General features: G+C 40.8%; 1 protein-coding gene across 1 annotated transcript in view; it reads right to left on the bottom strand.

Moving 5' to 3' along the window:
- Positions 1–2,253: 2,253 nt before the first annotated feature.
- Positions 2,254–19,689, bottom strand: part of MAGI1 (membrane associated guanylate kinase, WW and PDZ domain containing 1) — a gene marked incomplete at its 3' end in the record, with an annotated part of 339,889 nt that continues 322,453 nt past the window's right edge. The window contains exons 17-23 of the mRNA XM_080350590.1: positions 17,757–18,050; positions 14,191–14,394; positions 9,230–9,320; positions 9,045–9,105; positions 7,900–8,043; positions 6,586–6,724; positions 2,254–2,954 (exon numbers count right to left, since the gene is read on the bottom strand). Of these exons, the coding sequence (XP_080206716.1) occupies positions 2,254–2,954; positions 6,586–6,724; positions 7,900–8,043; positions 9,045–9,105; positions 9,230–9,320; positions 14,191–14,394; positions 17,757–18,050 (1,634 nt within the window). The remainder of the gene's footprint in view (positions 2,955–6,585; positions 6,725–7,899; positions 8,044–9,044; positions 9,106–9,229; positions 9,321–14,190; positions 14,395–17,756; positions 18,051–19,689) is intronic.

Genomic DNA, 19,689 nt, shown 5'->3' with positions numbered 1-19,689 from the left:
ATTTACTAATATAGACAGGGATGAGTAAATAACACCAAGGTGTGGCTCCTCCTTTATCTTACCACTACACTCATATGTATGCTTTGTATGGAAAACTTTATTTGATAATAAAAATAGCATTCACAGACTTTCTCCTTCTTTGTTGCTACATCATATACATAGTGTCTGTTCCAAGGCAAGAAGCTTGTACTGGGTAAGTCCACATCTACTTGTACTAGTGTTATGTATAAACCCAAAAAGTAAAATAAAGCTATGAACAATGTGGTATTTATATATGCATAGTGTTTTATAAAAAAGATTGGCCCACATACTGCTTTTCATCAACACAGAAAAGAGCATTATGTCTAAAGCACATTGCAAGAAATGATGGTTGAAGAACATAGACTGCATACAAGTGCTTAATAATCCATAAGCAGGCCCACCATGAAGAATTGATATTCAAACCAACAAAAGCTTTAGAATTACTTATATAGTCTCCCATTTTAAAACAGCTTTACATACCTGATTCAGTTTACATTAAAATATATCCCCTGAATCAATTTGTTCCATTTTCAGAAATATAAACACTTAATCACATTCCTCACAGCTAAATTTTGTCATAAATCCTCTTTTATACAAGAAAAAGGCAACAGGTTGGTTTTTTTTTCCAACAGGCTCTATTAATTACAATTTAAACTGTACACACAATGATTGGCCATCTTCTTTCTTGGTTTTGTTTTTACAGTACCATGGCAACAACAGTGATAGACTTGCAATGTTTTTGTGTTCATATGGAAAATGTGAAACAGTATACATGTACACACCAATGCACTGTAAAAAGCAGCAGTTTACTTTAGTGGTCCAACAATAACGGCATACATTTTGGCTCAGCTAGGCAGTAATCCTTATACCAATCTTATACCAATACTACAGCAGACTTACCACACAACTTGCAAATTTAAAAATACAACTTAGAAACTTGCAGGTTTCCCTTTTGCTGCTGTTCTTAGATTCAAATTTACAGCATAAAACCAGTATGGATAGGCTTCCATATTACAACCAGGTTGTCTCACTGATTGCCTCTTTTTGCCTGTGTTTTTCCTTTGATAAATCTATTTTTTTTTAATCCCCCCCACCCCCACCTCCCCCCAGCAAGTAAACTCCTTCTGCCCCAGTAAGGATGAACCAGTAAAATAAGAAACTTAAATATAGAGTGAGAAGAAGAGAGAGCTTTTGGAATCTGGCAAAATAAGAAAAGCCCACTGGTTTTGCCTGAGCAGAAGGAATACACCCGCTCCAAGAGAGAGGACTTTGTTCCCACCGCACCGCATTGTGCCTTGTCCCAGGATCCTGATCCCTCCTCTTGCTTCAAAGCAGACAAACAATAAATACCATGCATGCTCGGGTTGCTGTCCATATACATCTAGAAGATGAGCAGGGCTGCGGCGGCTGCCTTAATGAAATATCGTTAAGTGTTGCTGAGGCTAATGAGAGATCAACAGTCTACATTAGTGTGTGACACAGGCATGGTGGTTACCAGTCCTTCTGTCTTTGTGCATCCTGTAGAGGGGGCCTGAAAGTATAAACTGTTCATGGAACAAACTAGAAATTCCTTATCTCAAATCATCTTGTGCTGTGTGGGTTTGTATTTTTTTTTTAATTATTAATTATTATTATAAATATCCTTCATTGAAACAGTAGTCTCTTCAAACAGTTCTTGCAATTTTAGGAACATATGTCTCTTTTGTTTTTAATTCCTTCAGCAGAAGCGCTCCATTCCTACTGAGATGAACCACTTTCTTCCTTTCCCACCCCCAACCCTTAAAAAATTTTCTACATACAGTGTAGCAGTGAGTCACTAGAGAACAGTCTGGATCAAATTATTCAAACGTGGTCATAAAATCCTTTGCCTATATTACTGGCTACCCCCCATTCACTATATTGGGGAGGAGGGAAAGTAGCCCAATAAAGGAATTATTCTTAAGAAATCTACAAAGAATGTAGAAACAAAATTTTATAATCCTTTAGGACCAACATTTGGCAAGTAATTAAAAAAAAAGAATACACTGAAAAATACTTTCTTTTAATATTATACATCAGGCACAACACTTTTTTTTATTTTTTTATAAGATTTAATCTGCATAAAAGGTTTGTAGGATCAGCAGGTGCCGGATGGATGCTTCCTCGCCTGCAAAAGCCGGATGGTTTCAGCTCCCACTCTTTCTCCTCGGCTCCTGCCATGTGGGGAAGGTGACGGGGACCCCGGGGGACCCCTCAGATGCTGAGGTCGGTGCTGCACTCCTTGTGCGGCCGCCGGCGCTGCTCGGGCAGGTGCCTGCGGCTTGGCTCCTGCTTCCAGCCAGGCTCTTCCCTCTCCCGGCGGCCGGCTCGCTCCTCCCTGAGCCGTCTGTCGGGCGACCTCTCCCTCCGCCGGTCGGAGGACTTGGCCCGCCGGTCCAGGGAGCTCTCTCTTCTCCGGTCGGGTGACCTCCTGGGCTCCGTGAGTCTCTCCAGCGACCGCCGGCGGCGGCCGGGGGACCGCTCTCTGCGCCTCTCAGGGGAGAGGTCTCTCCTCCTCTCGTGTCGTTCCCGCCTCTCCAAAGTGTTGTCGGCACTCCTCGTCCCTTCCCTGCGCTTTTCGGGAGACCTCCTCTTCTGCCCGTTCACCACCGCCCTCTCCGGCTGCCTATCGTGCCTCCTCTCCGGCGACCTCTCCGTCCTCCTGCCTGGCACGTGGTCGTTGGTTTTAGAAGTCCCATTCCAAGTGTGGTGTTCATTGGGATGTCTGCTAAACTCTCTGCTGCCTTTTAGGTCTCTAACATAAGTCCGCTTGTCCCCATGTTGTGATGATTTGTGAAGGTCTGGTGGATAACTGGACTCCGATGATGGGTGCTGCCGTCGGTCGGATGGCACGGGTTTCATTTCCGATACGTTTTGTGAACCTGTGGCGGGACTGTTCCTGTCACTGCTGGGGTCTGAAAGAAAATAACAGCAAAGTGTTTGGTACCGATGCCTTCTGCAGCGCCGTGACACCACTTATCACTCTTCAGACTTCATTAGTGACAAAAACAAACAACTGTTAAAGCAGTCAGCGAGGGCTAACCGAAGCTTTTGTTAATTTAACTGCGAACAACGAGAGTTACAGGTTAGTACTGGTGCTGCTCTGTTCATTAGTCGTGTTTTGGTCCAAGCCGATATCATCTTATTGCTCTTCTGGCCATGGGGCATTTTACATTTTCCCCAAGCCCAAATTCATAATGTTTTGGTTACCCTACTTTCTTTCCAGTTGGGGTTGTTGGCTTTTTTTTTAACAGTTTCCAATAAAGAGGGTCTTTAGGGAAGGATTTTTTTCTTTCAAGTCTTTTGAAAGAATTGCCTTCCAGGTGTGGGAGGCCTTGTTTCAAATAGCAGAAAATGTACAGAAAATAGAATTGATTATTAAGTTTTTGCCTTGTAAAATAACATTTTGAAGGTGTGAGAATTAGACTGTAATCTTGCAATTTCCATTTCATTTAAGACATTACTTAATCTCACTTAGTTCTACCATGTTACAAAAAGTCCTCAGGTAGATTTTGGTTTTGCCACAATGATTCGAACAATGATGACAGAGGTTATGATTTTTTTGATATCTAAGCAATGGAAAGATATTGTAATATGTAGGATGGCTTTGATTAAAACCTAATCTCCAGCTCATTATTTTTCATGTAGTATTTCAGGTAAAATACAGCTGAGCTACCTCTGCGAGACAAACTGCAAAGCTGAAGGAAAAAAACAACCCCCAGACTAAAAACCAGCCCCTGTACTGTAGCTAAGCTACAATTATTCACATCACTTGTAACGGATGTTTATGAATGATTCATTATAGATATGGCAATCATTAAAGTAGCTGTGCTGACTTAATGCGAGCATTGCTTTCATTTGCTTATTGTTTTCTTTGTTAAAGTAACTTCTGCAGGGCAGCTCGGCTGGTGTCAGCTACGCTTCCTGCACCCAGACCCCCACCGTGAGGTGGACTGTCCTGATGGCAACAACTGAAAACCCTCACACATGTGGGCAAATAATTTTCTTCTGTTTTCCTCCTTTTTGTCTTCCCTCCCCCAAGCCAAACATTCTATGTGCTCATTCGTCCTGCCATCACACAAAGTATCTCCCTCTTGATGTCATTTCCATTCCTGAGCTTGGGAGGGTTGGTGTGTGCATGGGCCACGATATTTGTGATTTCCAGGTGAAACCCGTGTTGTGACTCACGTGTGTGCATTTTCACTTATTAGCTTTTTCAGGCAGCAGCTGAGGACCACACTGCTTTTCCATAGCTGTAAGCACGTCGCTTGTGGCAACCTGGCTATTGCACAAGGTACCAGCGAGGTTTAAACGTGTCCTGGGGTGTACTTACAATTCAGGGGACGCAGGGTGTTCGGAATGAACTGCTGTACATATAAAATATAGCAAAGCGGAAAGCAATGTGAGGGAATTAGGCCACAGCACAAAAACACCTAATATTGATTTTAGCTACAAACCGTAGTTTGATTATGGCCCATAAGGTAGAAGCAAGACTCCCCGAGCTTGTCATTTCTCATACATGCAGCGATATTAGGAGGTATCATCGCTGAGGAAGGAAGAGCCCAGCACCAAGAAAAGTAAGAGAAAGAGAAAGAGAAAAGTAGAAAATTTAGATTCCCTATAATAAAGATGAAAGAAAGAAAAATCTTCATATTAATATTTTATCTTAGAATAAAGAAAGTTTATTTTTCCAGTCAGATTGTCTAGGCTTCACCCAAATATAAGGCTGCAAAGACAGCAGTTGATATTATCGTGACATAGAGAGACATCTAAGAGGTGATTTAATAACCCAGACAACGAGAGCATCCATTCTAAAAGACAGCTGGAACAGCGACACAGAATGTCATAGAAAAAACATTAACAATCAAACAACAACGAAAATAAAGTCCACCAGAGACCACGACATTAAAAATAAGTACAAAACTCATTACAAAAATATACAGCCTCATAGAGAAGCACGTTCCAATCGAGTCAGAAAAATATTGGAACTTAACATTATTAGAGAAACCATTTGCGACTGCAGCGAACAGAACAAAGAGAGGAAGGAGTCCCAAATGTTACAAGGATATTCTTTACAGTAGTGCAACCCCTGTATATTAAATCCTTGCTTGAAGAATGAGCTCTTAGTGGTTTAGCATTAGCCAAAAGAAAATCGGTGGTGGATTTCCATCCTCAGTGCAACAGACATATGCTTTGAGAAGTGAAGCACTTAATTTACAGGGTTTTTATGCAGTCTAGCATATGATACAGTACTGTACATCCAAAGGAGTATAGGAAAAGACAAAGGTAGAAAGAACATTACAGAATTTCAGTGCCATCATTGAACCTTCGGTGTGCTATTTATAATACAGAAGTGTAAACCCACAACCTCCCTTCCATATTATTAAACACCTCAATTGTTTGTTGGTTATACTCTGAATTGGTCATTTTAAGTTAAATTAATGAGCAGAGTAAGCAGAAATTCTCAAATGTGGTACAGTAAATGTAAAGAAAATCAAGTTCATAAATTGTGCAGAAGGGTTTTGTTTCTGGTTTTAGGACATGGAGTGAATGATAAACACAGAACTTACTGACACAGAAATAACCCAAATACGGGATGAAAAGTATAAAGGACATCTCTTCAATCATCAGTTTCTATAGAAAACTCAAAGACCTTTGGTTGGGAGTAGCCCTCCATCGAGGGCACAATATTTGACAATTATCTCAAATAAATAAGACATATTTATAATATTAAATAGTGTGCTAAGTTAAGCCACCCAGCAATCCAACCTCTAGGAGAAGAAAAGGAATCTAATGTAACTCTTAGTAAGAAACAAGGACTGAATGTTTCCCCCAAGACAGACACAAGAGCACCTTTTCATAAACTCCTCACCTTTTCATACCTTACAAATTAACTACTTGAAACCAGCAGACAGTTTAAGGGGGGAGAAAAGGGCTCAGGAGGCCAAATCAATATATTTTTGCAGTAAAGCTTTTTTTTTTTCTTTCTTTCCTTATTTTTCTTAAATAACTTTATAAATATTTACATAAATATTAAGGGAAGGCAAAAAATCTCATAAGCCATCTTGGCATTCATGTCTATGGATACAGACCGGAACCAAGAGAAAAACCTACCAAAAGAATTAAAAAATCACTGCTTCAGAATAACAACTCAGAATCCCAGTTTTTGCATTGATTAGAAGTAGAGACCTATTTGAAAAAAAAACAATTCAGCCGCTGAGAAACAGTTTGGCACAGTTCAATGACATTCCTTGTTTGGCTGGACAAGACAATAAGGTTTTGTTTTGTTTAGTTTTCCTCTCTGATCACCAAAAATACTGCTATGATGATCTTGCCTTACACTGCGCCCCAAGTCCATGGAAGCAAGCAAAGGATGAAATGTGTAGAAAATTCAGCACAAGCGAGGCAATTAACCATATGTTGCAAAGGTTGGTAAGACACTGGTGAGAAAGGAAAATAAAAAAGAATTCCCGCTTCAGATCTTGAGACAAATCATTCATGGAGTGATGCCAGGGAAGAAAGGAATGTTTTCATAGTTTGACCCACCATATTCTGGGACAGAGCCATCTCCGCGTTTCAGAAACAGGCGGACCCTGCGGCCACCGTTTTTAATCAGTTCGATGGCCCGAGCGTGCTTCATGTTCTTGGTAGTTTCTCCGTTGATCTCTAAGATTTCATCACCGATCTGTCAATGAAATTAAAAAAAAGTCTAAGATCAGCCACAAGCCCCCACAAGGGACACCACCAGCACACCACAAGACAATGGCCACAGCAAAGCTGGAAGAGATATGCACCACATGAAGCTAAATACACCCAACTCCTTCCAGTGACAGCCCACTGGAGACAGGAAGACAACAGGGAAAGCTTGAGGTATCAAAATATTTCATCGCTGTTCCATAAAACCACCTCACATACTGTATTGTTCAATACCTATAGCTGTGTTAGGACCAGTGTTCTTTTATTTTATTTACATTCTTTGTAAAGTCTCTGGTCAAAGTGGTTGCTTGTTTTACAGTCTGCTGTCACTGGGATGTTCAAATAGTTTGCTCAGGTCTGTTACTCACTTGGATATAATACCTACTATGAACCAGTAAAGCTGCTTTTGTAAATATAATCATTCATTGGGATAGGAAAACAGGGCTTGGAAGAGTGTCAAAGCATTGACTTCCACAGGGCAGCACTGATTTATTTTCATCAGCAAAAATATTGGACCTATAAATCTATCCCTAGCAAAAGAATTTTGAAAATGCTCTTTGCACGATATATCCAGAGGAGAAAAAGACACATGCTGTAAAGTTATCATGCATTCTCTAACTGAGGAGCAAGGAGTACATAAAACTTGGCAATTTATTATTTCTGTAGGCATTTTAGAACATATGAACTTGTAATAATGTTGATAATTTAGCTGACACGTGGAGTTAACAGTTAATACTAATCAAAAACTATATTATAATTTTGTAACCTCTGGGTTAACATCTTTGCTCTCTGCCCACTCTGCTCACTGACAGAGGAGAGGACCAGGAGGAACATGTTGACTCTCTACTCACAGCTGCAGTTTCAAAGCTCAGGCTATTACATTTTCATTGCTACATGTACCTTGTTGGGCTTTAAAAGTCAGATTATGTATTAGAATTCCGAAACATGGCTTGGAACAAGGGAGTGAAATCTTCCAATGCACTCTCATTGTTACAGGCTGTATGCACAGAGTGACAGAAGCCATTGATAAAAGTAAATAGGAAACACTGCTCCTTTCAGTTAACATTTAATTTTCCTCTTAGCAGGCACAGCAGAAGCTGTGCCTGTACGGGAGAGAAAGGGAAGGCTGTTTACTGCAAAGAAGCGTTTTTTATTTGCACGTACCCTCATCTTCCCGCATCTCTCAGCTGGCCCATCCTCAGCAAGCCGCAACACGTACAGATCCATGTTGTACTCCCGGCCACCTCGCAGGCTAAAGCCAAACCCTTTGGCTCCTCTCTCCAGCTCAACAGTGTAAAAGTCTTGGTCCTGCTGGAAGAAAGATGACATGTGTGCAATTGAACAGAAAGTTAAATGCTGCTCTACCCTCATTTTGAAATTATCCAACTAACATATATTTTTGTTGTTGTTGCTCATAATTAAAAAGAGAAAATCAGTTGAGTTTTCACATGCAGACTAGAATTTTCTGCTTCCTCAGATACCACACTGTTATTTGTAGTGCCAGCAGTGCAAAGGGCCTTGGCCACATGCCATGTATTTTTAGGCACCTCTGTTATACACCACCTCCTGTGCCCAGGGCAGAAAAGCACGTTTCTGGAGGGTGGTTGATGCTCTACCAACTGCAAAGGAAGGCTGAGGCAACCTCACTGCCAGTGCCAGGCTTTAGGTAAATGTCTAATGGTACGTGGGACAAGTCTATGCCATGGCGCTGGCTTTTCCTTTTTGTTACCACCTCATCTATTCCTTTGCAAGAAGCTCAGAAGTAAGTGCATTGTTTTGCATAAATGCTGTTACCGTAGGGATGTTTTGAAATCCCTAATGGAAGAGGTTACTTCTGGGATGGCCAGTGGCAAGGAAAGTTAACAGTGAGACAGATAATCTCTCTAATAAGATGCCATATGTGAAGGCTGGAACACTCCAGTTATTGCCCCCCTTAACTTTTCCTCTTTTTTGTCCTCTGAATTTATCATTTACACACAACAGTACTTTCTAGAGAGGCCCCTCCAAATATACAATTCAATAAACAAACATATAAATTATTACTGTTGTAAAAATGTCAGCTTTTTTTTCTTCCCTTTTTTGTTCTCCCTAGAAGTCTTGATGAGAATGTGTTGGAAATGTTTCTCAGCTGAAACAACACCAACACATATTAAGAAACTAACCAGCAAATTCCCCTTTCTTCAGCAAACAGACCAAGGGAGAAGAGCTTCCCAGTAGGAATTGTCAAGGGAAACATTTGAATGCAGCCCTCAAGCAGATTGGAAGCAACAGTCTGTGATAAACAAAATAATTAGAAAGGTTCTCCTTACCTGTGCTGCTTGGGGTGGTTTGAAATCAAACTGGGATTCCTGCTTTGGTTTGGTGTTGTTCCTGCTGTGGCAAGTGACAGAAAGAGGGAGAGAGGAAAAATAAAGCTCATGGGATGTGAAGATGATTGAGAAGTAACCAAAGAGAGAGCACATCAATGTGCTCTCTTCAAGGAAAACAGTCTGACCTGGTCTCCTGTGGTATTTGCTGAGGAGTATGTGTGGTTGTAATTGTAGCAATTTTTTCTGCATTGGTCAATAAAGTAGCATTGGAGGATTCTGCAAAATAATTTTTTTTTTCATTATGAGGGAAGACCATTGGATATTAATTGATAAAACAAAAGTTTTACAAAGGCATTTCACTAGAAACCATCATTATGTTGTTTTTAAAGAACATGAGATTAGCTCAAATTTCTTAAATCCAAAAACTAACAGGATAAAGTTTAAGCTAAGCCATAGTAATTACATATATGAAATAGTACAGAACCTCAGTTGTAGAGAAATATTGGCCTTTGAGTTGCACATTGAAACTTAACATGATATATCCCACATGGCTCATCTTTTTACCGGTATCTGTCACTAGATGTACCAAATTACTGTGGATTCTGTTTTTCTTCTTCGTAAGAGGAAAACTTCTAAACACCCCTAACCAACCACGAAACATTTGTCACATTGCTGCTGCTGTATTCTATGCTCTTGAAAATGTCAAGGCTTTAGGGAAGACATCATCTTTACCTTTATTGTCAGTGCAAAAACTAATGAGCAAAAAACGTGCATATCAGAAACTGCCACATCTACCCATCACAAATAGTGTAGAGCAGGGAGTCAAATATTTATACAATATATGTAGTATATTTATATAATATATACACAAAAAACTCAGGTTTTTTTTCAGTAAGCAAACACATCAGCATTCTCATTAATCTCAAAAAAAAAAAAAAAAAGAAAATCGTGAAATCTAGATTAGAAACATCTTTGACCGTTAGACACACTCAGAACAAAGACTGACTTCTGGACGAGGGGTTGAAGAATGTTTTGTCTGTTGTCTAACGACATGAATTCCAATCATTAAAGTCTCCAAATATGGTAGGATGACAGGATTAATTTTATAGTAGCAATAACTATTCCATGGATTATAAGCTTATCAGTGTTTCCTCCATCAGAAACTGCAATCTGCAGTAGGATTGAGACACGGCTTTTATCTAATACCTCACAAGGTGATATTGAAAGTGGCTAAAATGCAAACTTCTTGAAATCCTGAAATCCATCTTTGCCATAAAACTCGCTGCTGCCTGAGCACTCAAAGCTGCACACAGGGACGTGGAACCACCTGTAGTAAATGCATCGGCAGCTCTGGAACCATTTACAAAAGGGCACATCGAGAGAATACAGAAAGGAGGATTAACTTCAAAACTCAAATTATGCCATGGTAAAGGGTTGTCAGTACAACATCAGCCTGTGCAAATGCCGTATTTCTCTACACACAGAAGGAGATGCTCCCAGGAGAGGTCCTCTCTCCTGCTCCACAAATCTGGGAAGGGAGTAGCTGTAGGCACAACTGAAAAGCGACTATCTAGGTGTCCCTCACAGCATGACATGGCAAAAGAGTCCCCGTGTCATTTTGGACCTTTATCATGGACTTCAATAAGACCAGAGTTAACCCAGAACTCATTTAAAATTCTGCCTAAAATTAAGGTCATGCACCTTGTTTCTTGAGTGAATTTCTTTAGTTCCAACCCCATTTAAGAAAAAGCCACCAACAGAAAACAGCAATGAAAACCGGTGGAAACATCTGGCTCTCCAACATTAAATTACAAGGTCTTCTACCCTGCCCTTGTTTGACTCTTGAGCTCCAGACATCCGGTAATTCATTTTATTGACTATGGAGAAATCTGCCATTGTTAAACAGAGTTCAGCTGTAACACAAAATTGCAGAAATGGGAGGGGTTTTTGCCTGAATTAAGGAGAGGTGGTGGTTGTGGGCTTACTTGGTCCTGGAAACCTATTCTATTTCATGAATTTATTTTCATTGTGGAGATATCTAGATGAGGTGAAGGCTTTTCCTTTCTGTGCATGTCAATGGCAACTCAGGAAACGGGAAATATTAAAAGAAGAACCATTTAAACAGATGGGTGCAAGGACAGCAAAGCTCCTTTGCCTGCAGCAATGTGGCCAAGTTAACATGCCCAAACCCTCAACATATGGAGCTGTAACATCTTCCAGACCAGAGCTGGCTTGTGTCCGGTGGCTCGGAGAGCAGGAGCAGCTCCTGTGTCTACCTGCATCTCTCAGGGTAGACATGACCAAAACATGCCTTTGTAAGGATGTGCTGCTGGCAACTGGCTCATGTGAGAAGGAGACGTCCCTATGTGTGGTTACACTGTTGGATTTTGTGAAGGTGCCTTGATGCTAAAATTAGTCTCCAACATAAGAAGGCCTTGAAACATGGTTAAGTGTTCTCTATTCATCCAGAACAAAAGCCTCTGAAAACCTCCACAAATATTTGGAGATCAGATGAAGGTGGGCTTCAAAGAGAATGCAAGATTTCTACCCTTTAGTGGGTCACACTAAGAATACTAAGCAGAGCAACAACAAATCTTGGTATCGATGTATCTCTACACCACTGTACTGTGCCTATCTTTAGCCCACCCTACCCCGTGAGTCAGGAGTTGTGCATAATTTTGCTAGTTTTTCAGACACTGGCTCAGGACGCGTGCCAGCCTCCATGCAAAACTGGAACAGAACACAAATATAGGAAAAATTGTCTCTATTAGAATTACAATTATACGTTCTAAATCCTAAATATTTCATTGATTCCTTGCCCCATTCTGCTGTAGAACACTCAGACACCAATTGTCTAATCTAAGCTTGTCATTTTTCAGCACTCTGTATCCTTGCATCAGCTGGTGATATGTTACAGCATTGTCATTTCATGGCAGATGCACTCCTGCAGTGGTCTAGGGCAATGAGTTGGTGCAAGACTTATTATACAGCAAAAACTCTTGGTGTTTTTAATAATGTTAGAAGAGATTAGCAGTGTGAGTTTATTGTGAGTCTTGTGATAAACCTTAGTTTCATGTTTGTCTCAGAAGCATGGCTTCTGACTTATTCTCTCCCCTGCTCCCTTAAGTGCACTGTAAGACCATTTATATTTACAAAAAAAGCACCCCAAAAGCAACAAAAATAAAAACCAAATCAAAAGCACCCAAGGACAGCAAAAAGAAAACAACATTGAGATCAGTTTCTTAAATCTGTTTGTTTTTTTTTTTTTTTTTGCAGAGCAAACCTCTCAGCAATTTCCAGAGTGTCAGAGTGTTTGCTTTGTTTGCTTTTGGAAATTAAATGCAGGTAATTCTGTGCAAAGCTGGCAATCTGAATTTCAAAGGGACAGTAAATTAAAAGACTAGAAGCCTGCATTGCAATGAGAGACAAGAGTTGGCTTCTTCCCTAAATTACAACTTTCCACTTTCTCTGGGAATACTTGTCAGTCACAGGTACAGATTTCCATTCTAACCTAAGCAATTGAAAATTATGTTTTGTACACATATTTGCATGAACAAGACTGGCTGAGCATTCATGTCAGGATGCTATAGTCTTCTCAAAAAATTACTAAACCATTAAAAAGTTATTAGCCTCTTAGGTATTTTTACCTTTTAAAAAGAATATTCAAAGATTCACCTTCATGGGTTTTGATCAGAAACTAAAACAGAAGCACTGAACAATTATTTTCCCAGTTTACCTTCCAAAACTGGCACACACAAGCCAGCTCAGATGTTAGCCTGATTCACAGCCATTTTATTATTCATGAACACTCAGTTTGCTGGAAGCAGCAAAGAATCATATACCATTTGACCTGATAGCTACTAAACAGTAGGAAAATAAAGCCTTTAATGCAAAACAGATAATGATAAACAGAAATAATTTATAACCAGATCATTTCTCATCCTGGCCTATTTTTATCCTAAAGATAAACATAGCATAATCATGCTCTGTGGGGTGACCAATTCCATGTTTCAGATTAGAAAGTATGAGAGTCAGCAACTATCAAATGCTTCTTGCTGGAAATCGTATCATATAACTTCTCCATTCTGCTTTGCAGGTACTAGGCTCAGTTCAGTCATACTTTCTCAACCCTTCCTTAAAACTTAATCACACTTTCTCTATAGTTAACTGAATGCAAATAATATCCTGTACAACTCTAAGAAAGGCTCATTAGCACTGTATCTGAGCCATCAAATCTTAAACCTGTGGATTCAGCTTAAAAAGGGAGCCAATTAAAAAGATTTCTGCCTAATGAGTTCTCACTATGAACCCATCCATGGCAGAGCAGGACAATGAACAAATAAAGTACTTAGAATTTAGAACCACAGCAGCTTTAGTTCTGCTTTACATATGTTTCTGCCCTGTTCCTATTTGGCATCACGCTAGGGATGAATTTAATGAAATTGATATATAACATAGCTCCTTATTTTTATTAAACAGTTCAATGACGTGAAACCGGTACCAAGTGTCAGCATATTATAAAGGATCCTGCACATTCCCTCTGATCTGAAATTGTGAGATCCTGTCTAGGATAACTCTTACAATGGTCGGCTGCAAGCACACAGCAGCTCCAGAGCCATTGGAATTGAACAAAGTCATTTCAAAATGTACGGAGCTTGTTCCCAAAGCAACTTACCCAGAATAAAAACAAATCTTCTTTGCAAACAGCTTACAACATGACAAAGTGTTTATCCTTTTCTGTGATCTCTTTACTATAAAGCCTGCTTGTATATATACACGAAGCTTCAGGAATCCCGTATATTAACGAGTGATTCCCAAATATTCTAAAGCTGCATTATTAACTTAAGAATCAAATCAAAGTGTACTGAGACATGCATCAAATTTACAGAGATACATGGAGGAACATGATAAAATTGATTCTTTTTCAAATGTAGAATCAGCACCTCCCTGTTTAAAAAAAGAACTCCCATTTGTGTGGAAACAAAAAATAAAGCTATGGAACACTCACAACCTCCCTCACTGCTAATTTCCAAAGTGGGAGTGGAAATTGAGCCCTTCATGACTTTGCAGCTTCGACTGATGTAACAAGCCCAGGAACAAAACCAAAAAGAGGGTCAGATAAGACAGCAGGAAACATATACTTTACCATCTCCTGGAATGATGCGCAGGGTAACGGTGTTTCCCGCTTCCTTAATGAGGTTGACGATGTCTGAATGTGACTTGTTGGTGATGGAGCACCCATTCACGGCCAAGATCCGATCGCCTACTTTCAGCTTGCCACAGCGGTCTGCGGGACTCCCTTCAATTATCCGACCTATTTTGTGAGGCATGGCCACACATGCATTTCCCGCTTTTGTATTGGTTTGGGGGTTGTTTTTGTTTTGTTTTGGTTTTGGTTTTTTAATTGATTACATATGTGGGTGAAGGGGAAAAGGAGAAAAAGGATTGAAAAGGGAAAGAGAAGGTTAAGGGTTAATTAATTAATGCATCAAGCAAAAGTTATTATAGGATAGCTTTGCTGCCAGTGTTCAAAACATTGGCAATCAACTAGTATGAGTGCACAGTACTTTTGTTACAAAAAGGTGGTTTGTAAATCATTCAACCCCCCCCTTGTTTTCTGTTAATAAATGATGAATTTTTATAGACTACAACTGCAGCCCCATCATAACCCAATTTTTGAATTAAAAAATGGAAACTGTTTGTAGAAAACACAACCCTCCTCCTCCAAGATTACATCGGTGTCAGCGTCTCTAGTTTTTTTCTCTAAGTCAGATGCTGTTCAAGCTTCTGCCAATGTTTTGTTCTTTCTCAATTTAGAAAGATAAAATTGTTCTAGGCCTAGGAGGGAATGCGACTTTCTTTCTACCGTGAAGACGCAATCTTTCAGCACTGCATGAGGAAGCAAGATGAAACGGTTTTCTTCTATTTGTGACTAAAGGTACTACCAGGGAAGGTACAGGACCACTACAGATGGGCCAAGACTGACAAAGGTAACTCGTTTGGTGCAGGCATCCACGTCAGCTTCTGTTAAACCAAGTTAACCCTTCCCCTTGTACAATCTTAGATGGCATCGGGATGGGAGCAGGGCAGGAATAAGGACCTTCGCATTTAAATACCTCTGAAATCACACACACAAAACCATTGAGAAGTCTGACACACAGAGCAAGAGCACTGTAGGATGAATGTGTTTTGGAGACAAAACTCTCCTCCTGTTCCATGTGATTGTTTGTCCCAAAAACACAGGGTCATCCATAAAATGCAGAACTGGGACACAGGGGCATACACAGCTTCACTCAGATAAATCCATCGGGCTTTTGTACAGGTTCCTATACAGGCAAGAGACCCTTGGGACACAGCACATGGTTAAAGCCTTGATGTATAGAGTGGTCATCCCATACTTTGCATCCACAATACATTCACCCTCAAGATGCACTTATCTATCTATGCTGTAGTCTTTATTTGATTAGTAGTTTTAGAGATATACATTGCTGCACACATGGCAACACTAGAAAGGCCATAAAGAAGAAACAGGTAAGGAAAGGAATGTGAGGTGAGAGAACAAGGTTGGAAATACACAATAAAAACTGGTAGAAAGTGTTAATGTTAGCTGCGAACAATGTGGGGATTTTTTTTTCTGTAATTTTACAGTGATTTTAGAAAGTTTCCCTTCCTGGAAATACAAAGACTCCTCCAGTTTAAAGGCTGTTTGGAGGGTGAAATGAGCTCCTGCTCTATTCAATCCACTGGACATAGATGACAGAGCCCACACCAAAGTGACCAAAGTGAGTTTTAGAACCAGTTTGGCCCATCTCCAAATACTACCCATGAAAGAAAAAAACCTACAAAGCAGGTCCAAAGCAAGCACCACACAGCAGAGGGAACATATCTCATGCAGAGTATTAGGAAAAAGCTGAATACACTTGAAAAAAATTGTAGGAAAAACAGTCACAGATCAACAGATCTCCATGAGGAGCCCCTGCACAGAAAACTTCCAGTTAGCGAGAATCTTAGGCTAAAGCAAACACAACTCTTTACAATCTCAGGTCAAGGTTTCTCTGCAGAAAAGAGTTAAAGCATAGTCTTCATACAGTAAAAGTTATTCACACACACGTTTGCAAATACTTTCAGAAGATAAAAGCTCTCTCTCCAGTTTAGACTGAGTTCAATTTAATCTATATTACATTACACCAGGGCTGTCAAACTCATTTTCACCAGGGGCCACATCAGCCTCACAGTTGCTTTCAAAGAGCTGAATGTAGTTTTAGGACTGTATGAATTTAGTTAACTACTCCTAGTTCATATAGTCCTAAAATTACATTCAGTCCTTTGAAGGCAACTGTGAGGCTGATGTGGCCCCTGGTGGAAATCAGTTTGACACCCTTGCATTACACCATTGTGTTCTGGCACCAAAATACCTATTCTGGAAGAGCAGTTTCCAGCAGCAAGGACAGTGCATCTGAGAACTCCCAGAACACAATGCATCAGGTCTATACCAGATATTTTCTCCTTGAAATCTCTGATGTCGTGACTTCCTAGAACAGTGGTAGAAATGGCCAATTCTACACCAATACCTTCTTTACTAGCAATGGCACTGCCAACGCTAGGAAAAACAAGGGGGAAAAGCTACTTCTTGCCACATGCACCTGTGTGCCTCAGGAGCATTCCAGCTGTACAGGGAGACTGCAATGTATTTTGTCTGCAAACCACAGCCCTGCTTTGAGACACGATGTGAGGCAGGGCCAGTGCACTCATTCTGTCTTTCCTTTCCCCCTCCATCCCTATCACACACCACAGACTAACACAGAAGGAGGAGCTGCTTTTTCCCCTACAAAGTATAAATGGATGCTGCCTCTGGTCCTTTTGGAGGAGATGGAAAGGGAAGAAAATAGCATCTCTGACTGGTTTCCTCCTTGCAATGACATTTCTGCTCTAGAGTAGGCTGTTTTGTGCATACTTGCAGAACCAGCTTATGTGCACCTCTTCTGCACCAACACCTGGAAATGTGAGTCTGTCTAGCAGAAAGTATTGTCTTCAGAAAGAAACCATGACTACTTCTATTAGGGCAAGATATTAAGTGTGACATCACATGAACTTCATTTCCCCATATTCGGAAGAAATGAATTTGGGAACAAGTGGAATAGGTTAAAAAAAATCCTGGTTTTTTTTAACAGTATTCTCCATTTCTTGTCTCACCAGCAAGCACTATTAATTAAAACTTCCCAGCTATCAGCATGCTCACTCCATAATGAGGATAAGAATAACCCTGATTGCCAAAGAGAAGTTAATCAGTTTAAGCATCACTGCTTTTAAATCAACTGGCTCAATTCCACCATCAGTAGACATATTTCATTCCACCTGCTCCATTTCTGCTTTAGCAAACAGAATCACTTGGGGGTTGGGTGGTCCCTGGCTGGTCTTCTGACAGCGAACCCCAGAAATGTGTCCAGCTCGCAGGGAGCATTCAGGAATCGCCATTGGTGGCATTTTTCCCTTTCAGGTTGGGATTTCTGATTTTGCTTTTCTTGACTCAGTGCTGAACAAAACCCAGGAAGCAAACTCCTACAAAGACTTGGCCTCTGATTAAGCTATTAATTACATTAATTAGGGCATGCTCATGATGTTTAATTAAACAGATCCCCGTTTGCCTCCTTGCACTGCAGCGCTCAAATCTGCATCTCACTTGAGGCGCATTGATAAAACCCCAAGGCTTACCAAATGTCGTCCCCGCCTCTGGCCTGCTCACTGACGAGACGATGACGAAGCCAAACCCCTCGTTTTCACCGCGGCGGATTTCCACATCGTAGGGCTGGACCACGGCGCTGACAACACCGCTGCCCCCGCCACCACCGCTGCCGATGCCGCTGGTGCTGCCGCTGCCCGAGCTGACAGTGTTGAGGGAGTTCTGGCTGCCCTGTGGCGTTCGCTTCTCCTCTGTCAGTGAGGCCGGCTGGTTGCTGCTGTGGTGGGAAGAGGCTGGGGATGGGACTTCATTTTCTGCCTTGGGAACTGGGAAGAAGAAAAAAGAAAAAAGACTGTGTGAGCAGGCTGCACCGTTTAGTGCTTGAAAAGTGCCGTCCACCGAGAAAAAGGCAAAGAAAAAAAAGGTAGCTCACCTACTTTAATCTATAAATCATGGCCATAATGATCAAAGGCACTGTCTCCTTTTGGATGTCACCACCAACAGCTCTGTTTGGTGACAGCACTGACTATAAATGCTCATCCTCTCCAGTGCATGGTCATACAGCCAAAGTGTTTTGCTGCCAAACTATAGCAGCAGTACAGTTAAACCAGTGCAGTGCTGTGTACTCGGATGCTCTGTAGCATTTAAAACCTGGATTACACTGGTTCAGAGGTGTCTCCTTTAGATATCAGACCCCTACTTCATTTACATATGCGCAACCGTGCATATGTGCACAAGCCCACAGGAGAGAGAGCAATATCAAACACCCAACACTCAATGCCTCTGCATTTTTAAACTCAATACTATCAATACTATCACTTTGGTGGCACTGATCGCCTTTGATTACTGTGATCTTAAGTAATAACTACCCACACTAAAGCAAAAAAATCTTGTGAACCAAGGTTTTCTTGATTGAAGAACCAGCAACTATCATCTGTACAGTCTGGCACAGTCAGGGTGTGGAACCATTAAACATTATTAACATTAACCAAGTGTTTAACAGCAACTGAAGTTGGAAGTGGTATTAGTTTAAAATCTAATCAGCTACCAAAAGGCTTGAAGAAATCTCCAAAAAATCACTTAGCCCACAGTCTGCTCAAGCCAGGACCAACTATGCTTACTGTCAGTCCTGACAGATGTTTGTCTAATCTGCTGTTAAATATCTCCCCAAGCAATCTATTGGTTGCAATATCTAACTTAAATCTTCCTTGCTGCAACATAAGGGTATTATTTCTAGTTCTATCTAGCAGGCATATGGAGAACATATTATTCCCTTCCTCTTTGCAGCAGCCTCTTATAGTCTTGGGGAGTGTAACACCTCCTCCCTCTCCTCTGCTTTAGGCTAAACAATCCCAATTTGTTCAATATTTCCTTGCAGACCATGTTTTCTAGAGCTCTCCTTATTCTCACTGGTCCTCTGGACTCCCTCCAGTTGGGCTCTCTCCAACTCAAACATGTCTTTCTTGAAGTGCTGGACCATATTGCAGCTGAGCCATCATCTGCTGGGAAATCAGGAGAGTTTCCCCCTGTCGACATCCCAGCACAGTGTTTTTCTTCACCTGAGCCAACCTCAGATTAGAACTCATGGCCCACAATAGCTTCTGTTTTTTTGTTGCTCAGCCCGTTATCCACAGTCCATTTGTGCAGTTGAGAGCAGCATATTGCACTTGTCTCCACTGAATGGCTGCCTCAGCTAATCAGGTCACCTCTCCAATTTGGTGAAGCAAAATTAAGTCGAAGATCTTAAAAACAACATGAAGAAAATGGGTGCCAAACAAAATCTAAATCTGTAAACCCATGATCCAAAGAAAAACAAATTTAAAACACTTAGAAGTACCTGTCTGCACTTACTCAATGTATGTACTAAATATATAGTATTCTACATATTAAGAATACGGAAGTATAAACTTTCCCCTATAAGAGTCTCAAGACATGAAGTACCCATTTAGGTGAACAATCCTTTTG

The sequence above is a fragment of the Nesoenas mayeri genome (assembly GCF_963082525.1).
Source record: "Nesoenas mayeri genome assembly, chromosome: 10".
Lineage (NCBI taxonomy): Eukaryota > Metazoa > Chordata > Aves > Columbiformes > Columbidae > Nesoenas > Nesoenas mayeri.
The sequence above is the reverse complement of the archived record's forward strand: the minus strand, read 5'-3'. Positions and strand labels throughout refer to the sequence as shown.